General features: G+C 36.1%; 1 protein-coding gene across 3 annotated transcripts in view; it reads left to right on the top strand.

Moving 5' to 3' along the window:
* Positions 1-15,082, top strand: part of SULF2 (sulfatase 2) — a 98,055-nt gene that overhangs the window by 45,816 nt on the left and 37,157 nt on the right. For all 3 annotated transcript variants that reach the window (XM_065754472.1, XM_065754473.1, XM_065754471.1), the window contains exons 4-5: positions 169-408; positions 12,802-12,953. In XM_065754472.1, the coding sequence (XP_065610544.1) occupies positions 169-408; positions 12,802-12,953 (392 nt within the window). The remainder of the gene's footprint in view (positions 1-168; positions 409-12,801; positions 12,954-15,082) is intronic.

Genomic DNA, 15,082 nt, shown 5'->3' with positions numbered 1-15,082 from the left:
CTATGGGAAAACTTTCTAAGTGGGGACGATGTGTAATCTCTTAGTATTTGGATGCCCTCAGAAATCACTGTGCTCTTATTACCTGTGGTTGATTCAGATGGAACCCATGAGCTCTTGGCTCTTGTGACTGAAACAAGAAAATAATTCAAAGATGTTTTTTTTTTCCAGGTTCTATGCAAGTGATGAATAAAACAAGACGGATCATGGAGCATGGAGGTGCTCATTTCATCAATGCCTTTGTGACAACACCAATGTGCTGCCCATCTCGCTCCTCTATTCTTACGGGGAAGTACGTCCACAACCACAACACTTACACTAACAACGAGAACTGTTCTTCTCCATCTTGGCAGGCTCAGCATGAAATTCGTACATTTGCTGTGTACCTCAACAACACAGGATATAGGACAGGTAAGATCAAGACTGACTCCACTTGAAAGCTCCTTTAGCCTTCTTAGTACAGTGCAGAATGCTGTAGCTTCTATTGTGGATTTAGATTGTAGGTTTAGTTTCCTTATTCTTTTACTTGAGAAAATTTAAACGAACAAATAAACAAACAAAAAAAGGAGGAAAAAAGCAAAAAACAGAAAAAAGCCACTGCCATCAACCTTTACAGAGACTACAAAGGAGTAAATATGCATCATATAGGAACAGAATGTCTTGTTATAGGACTAAACCCCAGGCACAGCAGATGTAAAATATGCCCTGCAAAAGACATGAGAAATGCCATGGAAATGAGTTAGTGATTTGAATTTTGCATAAAACAAATATATTAATCAAACTGAGAATACAGGAGAAAAGTCTTCCTCTTCTGTGCTTTGGGGCAGAGCAGTCATCCAGAATGTTATCTCTAGGCAGTCCATTCCCAGAAAGGTGTGTAAGATAAAAAAAAAATCTGAGGAACAATCTGCAAAATGATAATGTACACTTGAGAAACAAATAATTCTTCCTGTACACAATGCTTAGTAACAAAGATCCTGCAGAAAGGATTTCAGAAAATACAGAGCACTTGTTTCACACTCCTTTCTTTCTTGTGTTCTCTGTACATGAGGTTTATGTTTTTGCCAGTTACAGGGTTTCTCTTGCATTTCCTGCTAAGAAATGCTTTCTATCATGTCGAAAAACAAGCATGTTGCTTGTAGTATATCTGCTGTAGTAGTACAGTTATTACTGATACTACACATTCATGCTTCATCTTTATAATATGTGAGGCTTGATGTTGATGGTGCTTCCAGGAAAGAGTATAAATTTTAAATAGTAATTACAATAAGATCTTTAAGTTTGTTTGTTTTTGAACATTCACATGAGTTGTGCTTGCCATTACTGTAAAGGTTTGGTCTTAAAACAAGTAGGTAATTTCCCTGTTTTGTTTTTTAAAATAAAGACTTGAATTAATGTGGAAAGAAATAAATTAGGGGAAGTGTGCATACTTAGTTAATTGGTTGCTGTTTCCTTCTATTTGTCATTCCTGGTATTAATACCAGTGATTGTATGAATACCACACCAAGCTTTATTCTTCATAGATCATTTGTTTTGTGTTGCTGGTATTTGCTTGTTGTAATAATTTTTTATATGTAGCAACTATATTTTGAGCACCCGCCCGCTCTATCAACTCCTACAGCTGCTGCAAAGATCCTAATATTTAGGTGTTATATTTTTATATTAATGTTCACATTTAGACTCAAAATTTATATTGAATCTATATTACATTTACTTTCTGTTTCTGTGAAGTTGCAATATAAATCTGTTAGAATATGAGAAATAGTTACTTTTACAATTACAAAGTGCCAAGTGATCTTAATGTGTAAATGAGATCTCCATTCACATAGCTTAACATGATATATTGTTACAAAAATTGTAATGGATATCGCCATTACTGAAGATTTGTGTTAATTTCTGGTCTCTGAATAAAACCTTGTGTTAACCTCTATGTGGGGTCAGTCAGCATTAAGGAAGTGTTTATTTTCACCTGTGTTTTTTTCCAAAGATCTCAGCAGATTTACCTGTTTCAGAAACAGCAGAAAATTGTACTTTGGAAATACAATTTGCAGAATTTTCAAAGTAATGTACCAAGGAGAATGCTTCTGGACATTATGAATACCTTCTCTGATACGGAGTGTCCTTGCAGTAAATGAAGATCAGGAAAGCTCCTAAGTTAATTTATAGATTTATTTGTTTATTTATTTAGGGGTCCATGGTGTTGCTGGCATAAGCTGCAGATACACACTAGCTTTCTACTGCTTTTATTTATTTTTATTTTATTTTCTTGAAGAGGAAAAAGCAGTCACGGTGAATACAATTTTTGCAGGTTTGTGCTTATATGTAAGCTCACAGCTCTGAAATGGGAAAGCTGTCATTTTAGTAGAGAGGTTGTTTTTTTTCTTAATGCATAGGCCAAACCTCCCTGTGTTTCCCTTTTACATTTTCTATTTTATTTTAACTTGAAAGAAAAAGCTGTACTCTCCTACTGCTTTTAAGCTTCCCTTAGTGTTCTGCTGTTTTGATTTTTTTTTCCCTTTTCTGTCACTCATTTCATATCTCTTTGCCCTTTTCTCTGTAATGTTGATCTCCATGTGTTTTGTTTTGTTACAAAAGACTATCCTGCTGATCATCCTGCATTATAGTATTTTTCCTCTGGCATTTGTGGTTTGGATCCATATAGACCTATGATGCTGTGGGCACCTTTGGGAAATGTGCTGGTGGTTTGCAGGCAGTGTGGTGTGCAATTCTTCTCCACAAGTTTCAAATAAGATGTATGAGAGAAGATTGAAAAGGTGGGACTTGCCTGTAATTTTTTTCTTGGCTTCACCCTTGTTTGTCACTTTTATATTATTCAACTTTAATACTTTAGAAAGTTTTAGTAACTGGTGACTTGGCAGTATAGAGGTGAAAGTAAGATGCTGAGCTCAAGGGAATTTTTGTCTCCAGCTTTAAGTCAGTACTTCAGCCATCAGGTATAGGACTCACTGTTGCTTTACATGAATCAGTTACATATTTTGACAGTGCAGTGGCTGGCTTGTCCTCCTGCAGCAGAAGCCTTTAAGGCAGTAGGTGTTAAAGGTATGTCTTCCTCTGCATTGACCTGTCTCACAGTGTAAGAATTTCCAGTGTCACAGTGACTCAAAGGCCACGTTCTCACTATATAGCCAGTACATGCAGACACCAGATCTCTGATTTCAGTAAACATTCAGTCTAGAGCACTGTCCCACTACATATTGTGGGGAGCTGGGCAAGACAGGCATTTTATTGAAACGATCCAATTCAATTAATGAATTAAGCTTTAGTAAAGTCCCTGTAAGCAATATCTCAATTATCAGGAAGTTAAAATAGTGGTCACTGGTACTTCATCTTGGAGCAACAGATGATTATAATGAAATAGAACGAGATCCTGTGACAAATGTTTCTGAATGTCAGAGGATTTCTCTGCCAGAAGTTCCTGTGTAAACATTCACAGCAGAGAAAAAAAAATCCTGATTTTGTGAATATACACATCTTTTTATGAGACATCTTTTAAAATGCACAATACTTTGTTGCTTACTTGATTCTAACAGCAACAAATAGTATTGTATTTTATTAGATTACACATTTAAACTGTCCCTTAAATGTTACTTAATATAAAAGCTTCTCTTTTCCTTTCACCTGGCTGGCTGAATGATTAGGCCTTAAAGTTGTTGACTGATTCCAGAATATTTTGTCAGTCTTATCTGCAGTCAGGAAATGAAATGACATGTTTTTCTTATTAAATTCAATAGAATTAAGGGTAGTGGGCCAAATTCAGCCTTGCTTTTGCTTCACTGATTCACTCTATTGCATGACTTTTATGCAAGAATTCTATTGTACGTTAGAGTTTAATGTGGCACATTATGCACCAAATGTAATACATGTCTTGACTAATTTACCATCTTTATTCCTGTTGTGCAATACCCTATAGTACAGCTAACTATTAAAGTTAAATTAACCTATTAAAAAAGGTAAACACTGCTTGTTGTGTGGCAGTACGTCAGTATCTCACTCTGATGGAAGGTTGTACTTGAATTATGCAAAGAATTAATAGATGTCATTCTGTACCATTTCTATATTCTGGACTTAGAGAAAAGTCATTGTTGGAGGTCCATCTCTGCCATTATAATAAATTTCTTGGGAATAAAAGTAATAATCATTCTTAGCGCTTTCACAGGGCTTTACAGTAATTAACTAATGAATTCATTAAAATTCAGTGACAGTCTTCCATTTCCTCCCTCTAATATTAGGTGAAGACAGCAGTGGTTAACTGCATTTAGATAATTATTTTTCCCTGTCACTGTCTGAGCCTTTGGCATTTTTAAGTGCTTTTAACATTAAATTGTAAGATAGAGGAGAAAGGCCATTGGTAAATGTTTATTAAAGGAGAAATGAACATGAAAAATATGTGATCAGCTTTTAATATCTTGATGCACATCTGGAGAAGAATACTCTGGTTATCAGTTGGCTGCTGCAGCCTACATAACAGTTGGATTACAGAAATACTTAAAAACTTAAGTTGATCTTTGTGTATAATTTTTTGGTAGGGAACAATCGGTAAACTAAAAGAGTCAAACTGTAGACAGAAGTAGAATAACGGAGTATTTTCTGCAAAGCAGTATACAGTTGAAGAGCGATATTAAGAAGGGATGCAAGTTTTGACTCATGTTCTAATGCTGTAGTCATTGCACTGTGCTGCAATTCTCCATCATGTTATGTACCTTTAAAGAAAACGACTGAGTCAGAATGATCGCCTGTATGTAGGGCAGCAACTGAAGAACAGAAGGCCATCTAATATTATGATAATTAAGTGACTTAGGACTCAGACTTTATTTTTAGATGTGATTTGCACAATTAGGAACTGCATTGTTAAGACATGCACCTCCAAGACATGTGGGTGATGTTTGAAAACTAGGTATCAAGTTTCTGAATTATTTTACTTGGAAGTAAACTAGTTTTCTTAGATCTTCTTCTCCCTATACAGAAAAATTACCATATCTAGAGCTGTCAAATTGTATTTCTTACCTTGCTTGAGTTCATTAGATTTGAAAATGATGTGAAAGAAAGCTTCAGCCTACAGGATATATTGTGATAGCAGTTATTGCTAAGGTAAACCAAGAACCCGCACTGGAAAGGATATAAGAAGTGTGCTGATGTTTAGCCCAAACCCATGTCCATGTTACTTCTTCTGTCAGACTTGGTCTGTGGCAGTGAATTATTGAGATGGGATATCCTGCAAATATTTTGTAGAATGACATTTTCATACAAAATGTATTTCTGAATTTCCTGCTTCATGTATGTTAGACTTTTTACTTCCCAGCTCTGACTTCACGTCTGTCTTATCAGTTGGTTTTGAATCAAGGATGCATATGTCTTTTCCCTCTGTTTCTATGAATTGAGTTCTATGCCTCAGTAATTTCACTTTAAAGGTATTATAATATATGATAACTTAGTGTGAATGCACTGAGTTATGTTCTGATGATTATGCAGGGATTGCAGAAATGAAACTCATCTATATAGCTACTGTTTTATTACCTGTCTTCTGCATGTAGCTTTATGTCATTTAATGCACATTTTAACCATCCTAGAGAGAAGAATATGTGCATTTCAGTGAATAATTCACTGAGTAAAATCCACAAAATAGCCTGCAGTCAAATAAAACCTTCCAGGAGTCTAAGATGAATGCATCCACAACTACAGAAATAAGCTAGCGTCTGTGGCTCCCTTCTTCCCAGTCATATTTTATTTCCCTCTTGTCCTCTTTCTTATTTATTCTCTTTATTTCTTATTTATTCTTATTTATATCTGTTTTCAACATAAAGTGTTGTAGATTGTGAGAAACACCTCTTCTTTTTTTCCCCTACTGCACTGTATCCTGCTGATAGGATGCCAATTTGAAGTGTAATGGCTTTGTTGTATTGATTTATCATTTCAGACAAGAAGCAATTCATAGCTTGATGTTTGTTTTGTTCAGAGGTATGATTACCATTTCATAGCATTCAAAATAGCAAAAAACTAAAGGGAATGTTTTCATATTTGAAAAAAAAAATGTTAAACTTATTTTAATTTATGTCTTTTAAGATGACAGTACTTTTAAGAAAATCTATTGGCTTAATCGTCTTCTGTGGTATCTTCTTGAATTCTTTATCTTTGCTTTTGTAAAAGCCAATTCTTTTGCTTTCATTAAATTTAACGTGAAAATGTAATTTATTTAGTATAGTTTTCCTAAGCTGATCTTTGCTTTATACCCGAAGGTGCAAGTGTTCTGTGTGGCCAATATAGTTATACATTTGTGCTATAGAGCAGCAAAACACACATCAGTGGGCAGTGGAAAAACTTTGTGATATTAGAGCTCAAAGACAGAATGATAAACTGTATCTTTTAATAAAGTCCAGACCAGAACATGGATAACTTAAAGACCGGCCAGTGCCTATAGGGCGTTTTTACAGATGGGTTCTGCTTTAGGTTCTGCTTCCAGGTTCTGGAAGTGGAATTCCAATTTCTGTTGTTCCAATTTGAGTTGGAACATCTTCATATCCTTTTGTATGTTTTAATAGCATGAGTACTTCCATAAGAACTGTGTTTCATTGTCCAAGTTAGGAATAATAGAACTTCCTATCCTTGTGTATAAATTATGCACAGGATGGCAATATATGTTTGTGAGATGGGCTGCTTCTCAATACGGTAAGAGGTGACTAGTCCTTTGGAAGAAAAAAAAAAGCTGTTAGGTTTATTTTTTTATGAAACATAAAAGGTAAATGTACAGAAAGTACAATTCTGTTTTGGTGAATAACTTGTTGAAAGAAATTCTATGGTTATACTGAGCCAGAGTTGGGCTTAGATTTTGTAAGACTTCATTGTTTTTCTGTGAACTCTTTTACTAGTGTTCTTCCAGTTATAATACTAGGTGAAAGAAAATACCTACATTTCAAATCTAGGTGTCAAAATCTAGAAAGTACTTCTTTCACAGCATATCTCAGTAGCTCCCTGGAACCGTGCATGAGTTGATGATACAATGAGAGAAGGAAAAATCTAAAGGTTGGGATTGTCTGTGACTATGATGCATGAAAGAAAGATGTGATAAGTGGTGGAGAATCTTATTAAAAAAAAAAAGTCTTATTGTCTTGGTTTTGTTATAGAGAAACATTTTGGAGATCTGAATGATTGGGATTGGCCACCAAGAAGTGAGTAGACTGACTAGTGGTAGGTAGTGAGCAGCACTCTGAACCACGTGGCCAGTGCTTCCTTCTCTTGTGCTGCCCAGTACAGGAAGTGATGCTGTTGCAACACACTGAGTCATCTTGTACTGAATTATTATAAGATTGATGAGTTGAAGATTGTTATTTCTAGAGTTTTTCTTTCAACTTTCAGAGTGCATGTGTGAGATAGCTTTTCAGAAAGTTATCTATGCTTTACAATTCTAGTTCCGTTTAAACTTTTGTAAGCCATGCCATAGCCATTAGTGAAAGGCAGCTTTAGCCAAGTGACTCCATTGGGTATTTGCTCACCTGAGAAAGTAGAGAGATTTGGCTCATTGTTAGCATTCTTCTATTTGATTGCTTGTTGACCATTTCAAAATATTTGGCTTAAGCGCTTTTGTTTTATTTGGCTCCATCTGCTCCCCTTCTGCCAATTCCTCTGATTCATTGAATAGATCTTGGCACTGATCCTTGGCCATGACTGTGGAATGTGCAATGCAAGTTCAGGAAGAGGGACAAAGGCATCATAAAGATTATCCTGCATTCACTTTGTCCTACTACCATGTTGGTTCCCCAGCACAATAAAAAAGCCTGTAGGATATTCTAATTGCGATGGTTACCAGTCGTGTTACTTTCTTAGAACTATTATATTTAATGAAACACAATCAGGAGTTTGGGAAGATTGGATCAGTTATTTTGGTACCACATGAGAACTGAAGTTTCTAGAACATCTCTCTCGTGGAACCAAATTTCATATGAAATTACAGAACTGTATTTCAGAACCCTTGTATTTCTTCTGCTGTTAATCCATTAATTTCACAGGGTTGTTTCCATTGTACATTTCCAGTTTAAGAGTATATTTGGCCATGATGTGAATGTAGAATTGAATTGACCTTTGGGCTTAATGTTCATTATATGTGTACTTTGCCAGGGTGAGAACATTTTCACATTTGCCTTCCTTTGATTGTCTTTCAGAGGACAAAGAGTACTAAAAGTAATTTTTGCTAGATAAGCAGCAAAAAATAGGATCAGAAATGCTCGTTTTCCCCATTCAAAACTCAGCTCAGCTGTAGCTAATTGCTCAACTCTGAGGAAAATCTAGTATCAGATACAGAAGGTTTTTGAGGTGTAAAAAAAAATCACTCTGTAACTGTAGGAATTGCAACTCAAAACCTCAGTACCTAGAAATCTGTCTACTTAACTATATCAGAAGAACAGTGCTTTAAATGCTTCTTTGAAGTACTTAATGCACAACATTCATGGTTAAAAGTAGAGAGTCAATAGCTTATAATCTGAGTTTAACTTCACAGTCACAGTGGAAAGTGCAGTTTAAAGGTGTGCTACTGAGCACATACAGCTACGTACTGGGAAGGATATGAAAGGAAGAGTGCCAGAGGATGGATGGATGATAGAACTTCTGAGCTTATAGGTCTGGAGTAACAACAAAAAAAAAATTACTTTTTTCTTAGCTTCGTGATTTATTGTGAAAGCAGAAATATTTACAAATACCTTCCTAAATTCTGAAATCCTGGAATCTCATAAATTTGACTAAAGACAGACCTGTTTACTTCTGTAGTCTGTCACTGGATAATTTGGGTTGGTCCTTGGGAGATGTCCTGTCCACCCACCTGTCCAAAACCCTCATCAGGTCATACTGATTAGCACTTCTTTCAGCCTGGGCTTGAAAAACACCCAGAATCATAGAATCAGGTTGGAAGGTTGGAAAAGACCTACAAGATCATCCAGACCGACTGTCCACCTACCACCAATAGCTCTCAGTAAATCATGTCCCTCAACCCAATGTCTGAGCATTCCTTGAACACCTCCAGGATAACTCCACCACCTGCCTGGGCAGCCCATTGCAGTGCCTGACCACTCTTTCAGAGAATGAGAGCTGTGCCATCATGTTGAGCAACTTGTTTCAATTTCTGACTGTTCTCCAGAACTTTTATTTCTATCCAGACTGAACAGTAGGCTGACTATGGTCAGTTACATATGAACAGCCAAATTAAGGAAACCAAATGAAAGACTGAAATTGTGTTTCTAGTTCTAATCCTTTAGCAGGGCTACTCTGGTGAATCTCCGACTTCCACTGTGTTTTCATTTCTACTGTGGGAACTGCTATATCCAGCTTCCTGTGTTGGGCAGTCTGTATGGAATAAAAAGGGTTGATTGATCCCCTGTACTGTTTTATTGATGCATTAATAAGGTGAATTATCTTAAAACTTCACATCAAATTGGAAATTATGAATATCCTTTGTGGAGGCCCTTAAGTTCTATTATGTATTTTGAAGTAAGAAAAGTAGTAGTGTGTTAGTGTGTTTGGCATTTTTTTTTTTTTTTTTTTTTTTTTTTTTTAAGAAAAGAAAAGAAAGGTTTGGCATGATGAGGTGTGGAAACAACCTTGCAGAGTTTGGTAGATAATGGTAGATGGTAGAACTAGCCTGAGTATTTCCAGTGAAGGTTACTACTGCTGCAGATGTCCTTTGAAGCTGAGATATCTGTTCTTCTGATAGGTTAGGTCTGCTTTTTAAGCAGTGAGCTGTGTGCCTAATATGTCTGCAATTGTGTAACTTTCAGAGCAGACCTTTGTGTTAATTGAGAGCAGAGGGCAAATTCTTGCAGCTATGATTTTTTTTTTTTCCGTATAGGAAGAGGTTGTTGTTTTTTTTTTTTAACTAAGAAACAAAACAGCAAAAAAACAACAAAAAAAACCCCACTGAGACCTTTTGAAAAATCCCACTCTACCAAAGAACTTTCCAGGTGCTTATCATTGAGGACTGAGACTGAGAAAAGAACTTTGAAAGATTACGAACCCGGTTAACAGTGTACAAAGGACTCAATTCTTCTATATCCTGTTTTGTTTGGTATTAGGAGAAACTATGTTCTGAGGTATTTAAAGCAAAGGGAACTCACATTTTTGATGCATTTATTAAAAACAGTCACTTGGTTTTTTAATGATCCTTTCATAGGCTGGATGTAGGCACATGGCTGAGTGTATCAAAACAGCAGTGCCTGAAAATGTTTGTTAAGGAAATCTTGGAGTGGCTTCAAATTAGATGTACCAAGGGCATGTGTGCTCTACTGAGCAGCTGTCTCTGTCTCTGTCAGCTGTGGTGAACTATTCTGATGAGGGGAAAAATGCGTTAGAAAGAATCTTTAAAATGAAAATCTTTCACCAGCATCAAGATAGCTTTTTGTAACTCAAGATTTTGTAGTACAAAGAAGTGATGTTTTAACAGTTTCTGAATAACAAGCCCTTGAAGGGAAGAGAAGGAGGGAAGAGAGGAAAAAGAAAAAGATGTGTAATGAAACATTGGAAACAGCGGAGAAAATTAGTTAAAGCACATTGGCATCCATGAAAGGGTATGAAGACATCCTGAACATACAATGTGGAGTATGCAAAAGGTGCTGGAAGTCCACCAGACTTCCCTTTAATGCCTCTGCAGAACAATGCAGTAACTGATTACAGAATGCCTCTTTCCTGAATTCTTCAGCCATAGGTTTTAGGAACTGAGTGGTTTCAGTGAGCAGAAATGCCAAATACATCAGTTGGAATGCAATTGGAATATTGTATGTTAAATGGGAGACAAGAAGCTTTTGGACTGCTATGTGCTTACCTGCTACTGCAGATGGTGGTCAGTGTTTCAGTCCTTCCTTGTGACCAGGAGAAGAAAAAAGTGTTCACCTGCATACTTTAACTACCCACTATCACCATAAGTTGCTTTTCATTCCTAAAAATCTGAAGTTGTTCATAAAGCAAAAATATTTTTAAAAGTGTATATACCGTATAAACAGTTCCTGAGTGATAGTTTTTATCTCTAGTGGAGCAGATACTCCTTTGTTCACTGCTGCAGATTTACTGAGCTTGGTTAAAGAAGACATCAGGAGGAGGGCTAGGACAGCAAAACAGAGATTCTTTTCTGTGGTGTGTTTATCAGTCACGTAACCTTTCTGTAAGGGCTCACTTGTACACAGCTTGCTCTGAAAGTATTGCCTCCTATTTTTTTCCATAGGAATTATAATAGATACAGAGAGCACAATAACACTTTGACAGAGAAAATTCTCAGTGACGTAACTTATTTCTCAGCATGGTCTCCACCATTAGCTGATTAGTGTGGATGAGCTGATTGAGATGCTCTTAATCTCATGGTGTGACAGCTGTGTGTGGCTATCTGGAAAGTGTCTTGTCTTTCATATCACTGTTGCAATTGCTGAAATACATGAGCCTCCATCTTGTACTCAAATCCACTATGACCTGGATCTTATGGGTATTTGGTGCACAGTATACTTACCCCCTATGGATTGGTTCAATTCTATTCTGTCATATTATTATAAATTATGAAGCTGTTAACATTTCCTTTTTTTATAGAGAAGAAAATCACTATCTGATAATAACATGGAACTCTCTCATGTACTGTTATGTAACATGACTTCTCACTGTTCTTGCTAGATCTTTTGGACAGGTTCTGCTTATGACAAATAGCCATGATCCATTGACTTCAGTGAGGCTGGCCCTTCTTACACTCACTGCACTTACACACACAGTACATACACTCCTTGAATGCACAGAAGTACACGAAGACATAGTATCAGATGCTGTGCTGAAAACCTAAAAAATCTTTAATAGGCTGATAATTGTGTGCTCAAAACTCCTAGATTTTGAGATAAGCTTTAGTCTAAGGCTGAGATCAGTGCAAGGTACAGCAGAATTATTGCTTCTGAATTAAAAATATTTATAATGTCAAGTACACATAAAGGTATTTGTGCTGATCCCTGTGGTACTACTGAGCTGTACTGCCAGAGCGTTCAGAACTTTAGATGTGAGCTCTGACATGAAAACTGATGCTGAATCACATTGCAGTCTGCAGGCCTGAGAGCAGAATTTTACCTCTAAGTTGTAAACAAACAAATAATAGGCAGCCAGAAGAGTGGGGTCTTGTTTGCCCTGCAGTTGCTTAGTGATGATATAACGTTATTAACTGTTTCCTGGAAAATAATCTGCATCTGTACACGGAATACTTACAGACCAAATCTGGCAAGTACATAACTTTTGGGAGGAGGGCTCAAAGTCTACATGGAGTTCTGTTAGAATCCTTGCACTTAAACTGTACTTGTCCTTCAAAGTAAGGCTGCTGCTTCAGTTCTGTGCAGCAGTTCTAAAATTTCATTATGTTTATGGTTCTAGTTTGTCATCGTTTCTCCTAAGCCAGACTCCTATTAGTGACTTTGCTTCTGAGAGTTCTTAGGTGGAGACCTTAAGTGGGTGTAACCGCAGTAAAAAAATATAGCTACATTGGGTGATTCAGAAAAGGATGAGATAATGTGGCAACTGGTGCTATTTTAAACGTTCTCTGTTTTGCTGGTAGGAGTCTGAAAATATCAGCCCCTAAAAAAAATATGTGATAACTGTATTCCAGTGTGTCTCGTACGTATTCAGAATGTAAATCAAAACATATGCATTGTGGAGCTCTAAAATAAACAAACTCATAACTTACCTTAAAGAAAATGTTCCAGTTATAAGAGAGAGAGATATGAAAGATTATGACTAAACTAAGTATCTTCGAGGTGTTTCTTACTGTACTTCTGCTTTCTCTACCCCTAGCTTTCTTTGGAAAATACCTTAATGAGTATAATGGTTCCTATGTGCCTCCTGGTTGGAAAGAATGGGTTGGATTACTTAAAAATTCTCGATTTTACAACTACACACTCTGTAGAAATGGAGTGAAGGAGAAACATGGATTTGACTACTCCAGGGTAGGTCTTACAGGTTTATTTTAATTTCTTTAACATTTGAATGTAACTGCGAGAAAGCTGCAGTTTATGGTTTCGGTCTTACTAAAGAATTCTCTTCATACTTGCAAGCTGCTCTGTGTAACATTAGCTATAACGCAGTAGGCTCTGTGTCTGGACTTTCTGTTATCTTCTCTTCTGTGAGGGTCATATTACTGAAAACATTGTTAGCAGAAATAGAAACAAACAAAACATCCTGAGACTGTTGATGTGTATTATGAGCTGCAGATGTGAAAACGGATTTAAATGCTGCATGACAACTATTTCTCCTCTTTGTACTTTAATTATCGTGTGCTAAATCTGATTGCCATCTATTCCCCTGGTGTAGAGCTGATTTCAGCAGAGTTACACAAGCATAAATGAGATAAGAATCCAGTTCCCTCTGGCTAGACCCATCTTTTTATTTTAATTTAATTTACTTGTTTCACAGCTATAATATGATGGAGAATTCATAGTATCCTGCTGCATTTTATGGAAATTCAGACTTTGCTGTCTGAATGAGTGGAAAAATGAACTGTTAAATGTCTATCTTCATGCATTGCTGCAGGTGTGTGTGTTCCTAACATCTTTTCAAGGATATTACATATACCATGGCCAAACTTAGTAAAACACCTGCTAATTATTGTCAAACATTACAGCTTAGTTAACTGTTTGCAGTCAGGAGTGTATCTATTTTAGCCAAAAGTGTGAACTTCCTGAAGGAACTGCCTTTTCTCAAGTATAATTATAAATAATCAGTAAACTGCTGTAGTTCAAGTAGTGCATAACTTCAAAAACTTTCTTGCCTCTGCAGTGGTACTGATTTTTAAGGTGTATTTGCTTAACAAGGATTCAGTTCACTTTCTTTTGTTGAGCACAAATCCTGCCTCTGTTTTCATTTCATTATCAATGTGTTCACAGTTTTTTCTTTAAAAATTTGAAGTCGATATGATTTCCTCCTTTCCATCACCCATATGCAGTTTTTAATTGAATGTATGTTGTATTGAAAGATAAAACTTGACAGGCTTCTAGGCTTTCCTTTTCTATTACCAGCTGATAAGGGTTGTGGGCAACTGATAGAATTGTCTTTTATTTCCCATCTGATATATGAAGAATCAGAGTTAATCCTTGTAGTCATGCTACCAAAAGTATTATGGTGTAGATCTACCTTACGTGGAACAATCTCAAGCAAGTGATTTCATAGGGCAGTGTTCCCCATGGTAACAAAAAGTCAGTGAGAAACTTTACATTCCAAGATCCTCAGCTCAGTTTTGTATATGTAATTTAAATGTAATTTAAAATGTTTAGGTTTTTATTCTGTTCAGTTTTTCTTCCTGAGTTTTTAATTAAAATAAAAGGTCTGATGAACATATAAATATTTTTCTAATCTTCGTATTCTTGCCTAATACATAACTGTGGTAATAAACAGTATGTGCCAATGTTAACACTGGAGTTCAAATGAACAAACACAAGCTGAAATACAAGATTGCTTCTATGATCTTCCTACCATTTGTGTTGTTTGAAACTTGCTTTTCTAGCGGATAACATAATAATCTGATTATATTTTGGCCCTTTCTACTAGATATAATTAGTGCTAATTATGTGCCAGTTGAACTGAAAAAAATAACCATTACTGATTCTGTCCTCCAAAGTAACTGCTAAGCACTTATCCTCTGAAAATCAAATCTTTGTGAATTCTTTCAGATTTGCCAGCAGGAGTTACTCTACTCCATTTTTTCTTTTTCATTTTCTTACAAGTTTTCAATTTCTAGTTTTGTTTGCATTCACAACATTTCCCATGGTACAGCAAAGGGGGAATGTCTGCAACCCAAGTAGCTCCAGCAGGTACCCCAACAGGTGTATGCTGATTAAAAAATTGTCCATATCTTCCAAAGGGAGTTTTCTAAATTATCAGTGATTAACTTGATAGAAGTATATCTCAATCAGATCATAATTGTATCTGTAATATAGAATGATATTTTTAGTTCAATCTCTCCAGGGTTTCCTAGGTTTAGAGACTTCTGATTCAGAGGGAGACAAAGAAAAATGAACATGTATTTGAATTTTAAGAGTATGTTTCTGGTGTTGAACCGCACACCTTGAAATTTTCAACA

This window comes from Cyrtonyx montezumae, unplaced genomic scaffold (genome assembly GCF_038088225.1).
Source record: "Cyrtonyx montezumae isolate F1298 unplaced genomic scaffold, pur_monq_1.0 scaffold_9, whole genome shotgun sequence".
Classification (NCBI taxonomy): Eukaryota; Metazoa; Chordata; class Aves; order Galliformes; family Odontophoridae; genus Cyrtonyx; species Cyrtonyx montezumae.
Note: the sequence above shows the minus strand (reverse complement) of the source record. Positions and strands in the feature narration are given on the sequence as shown.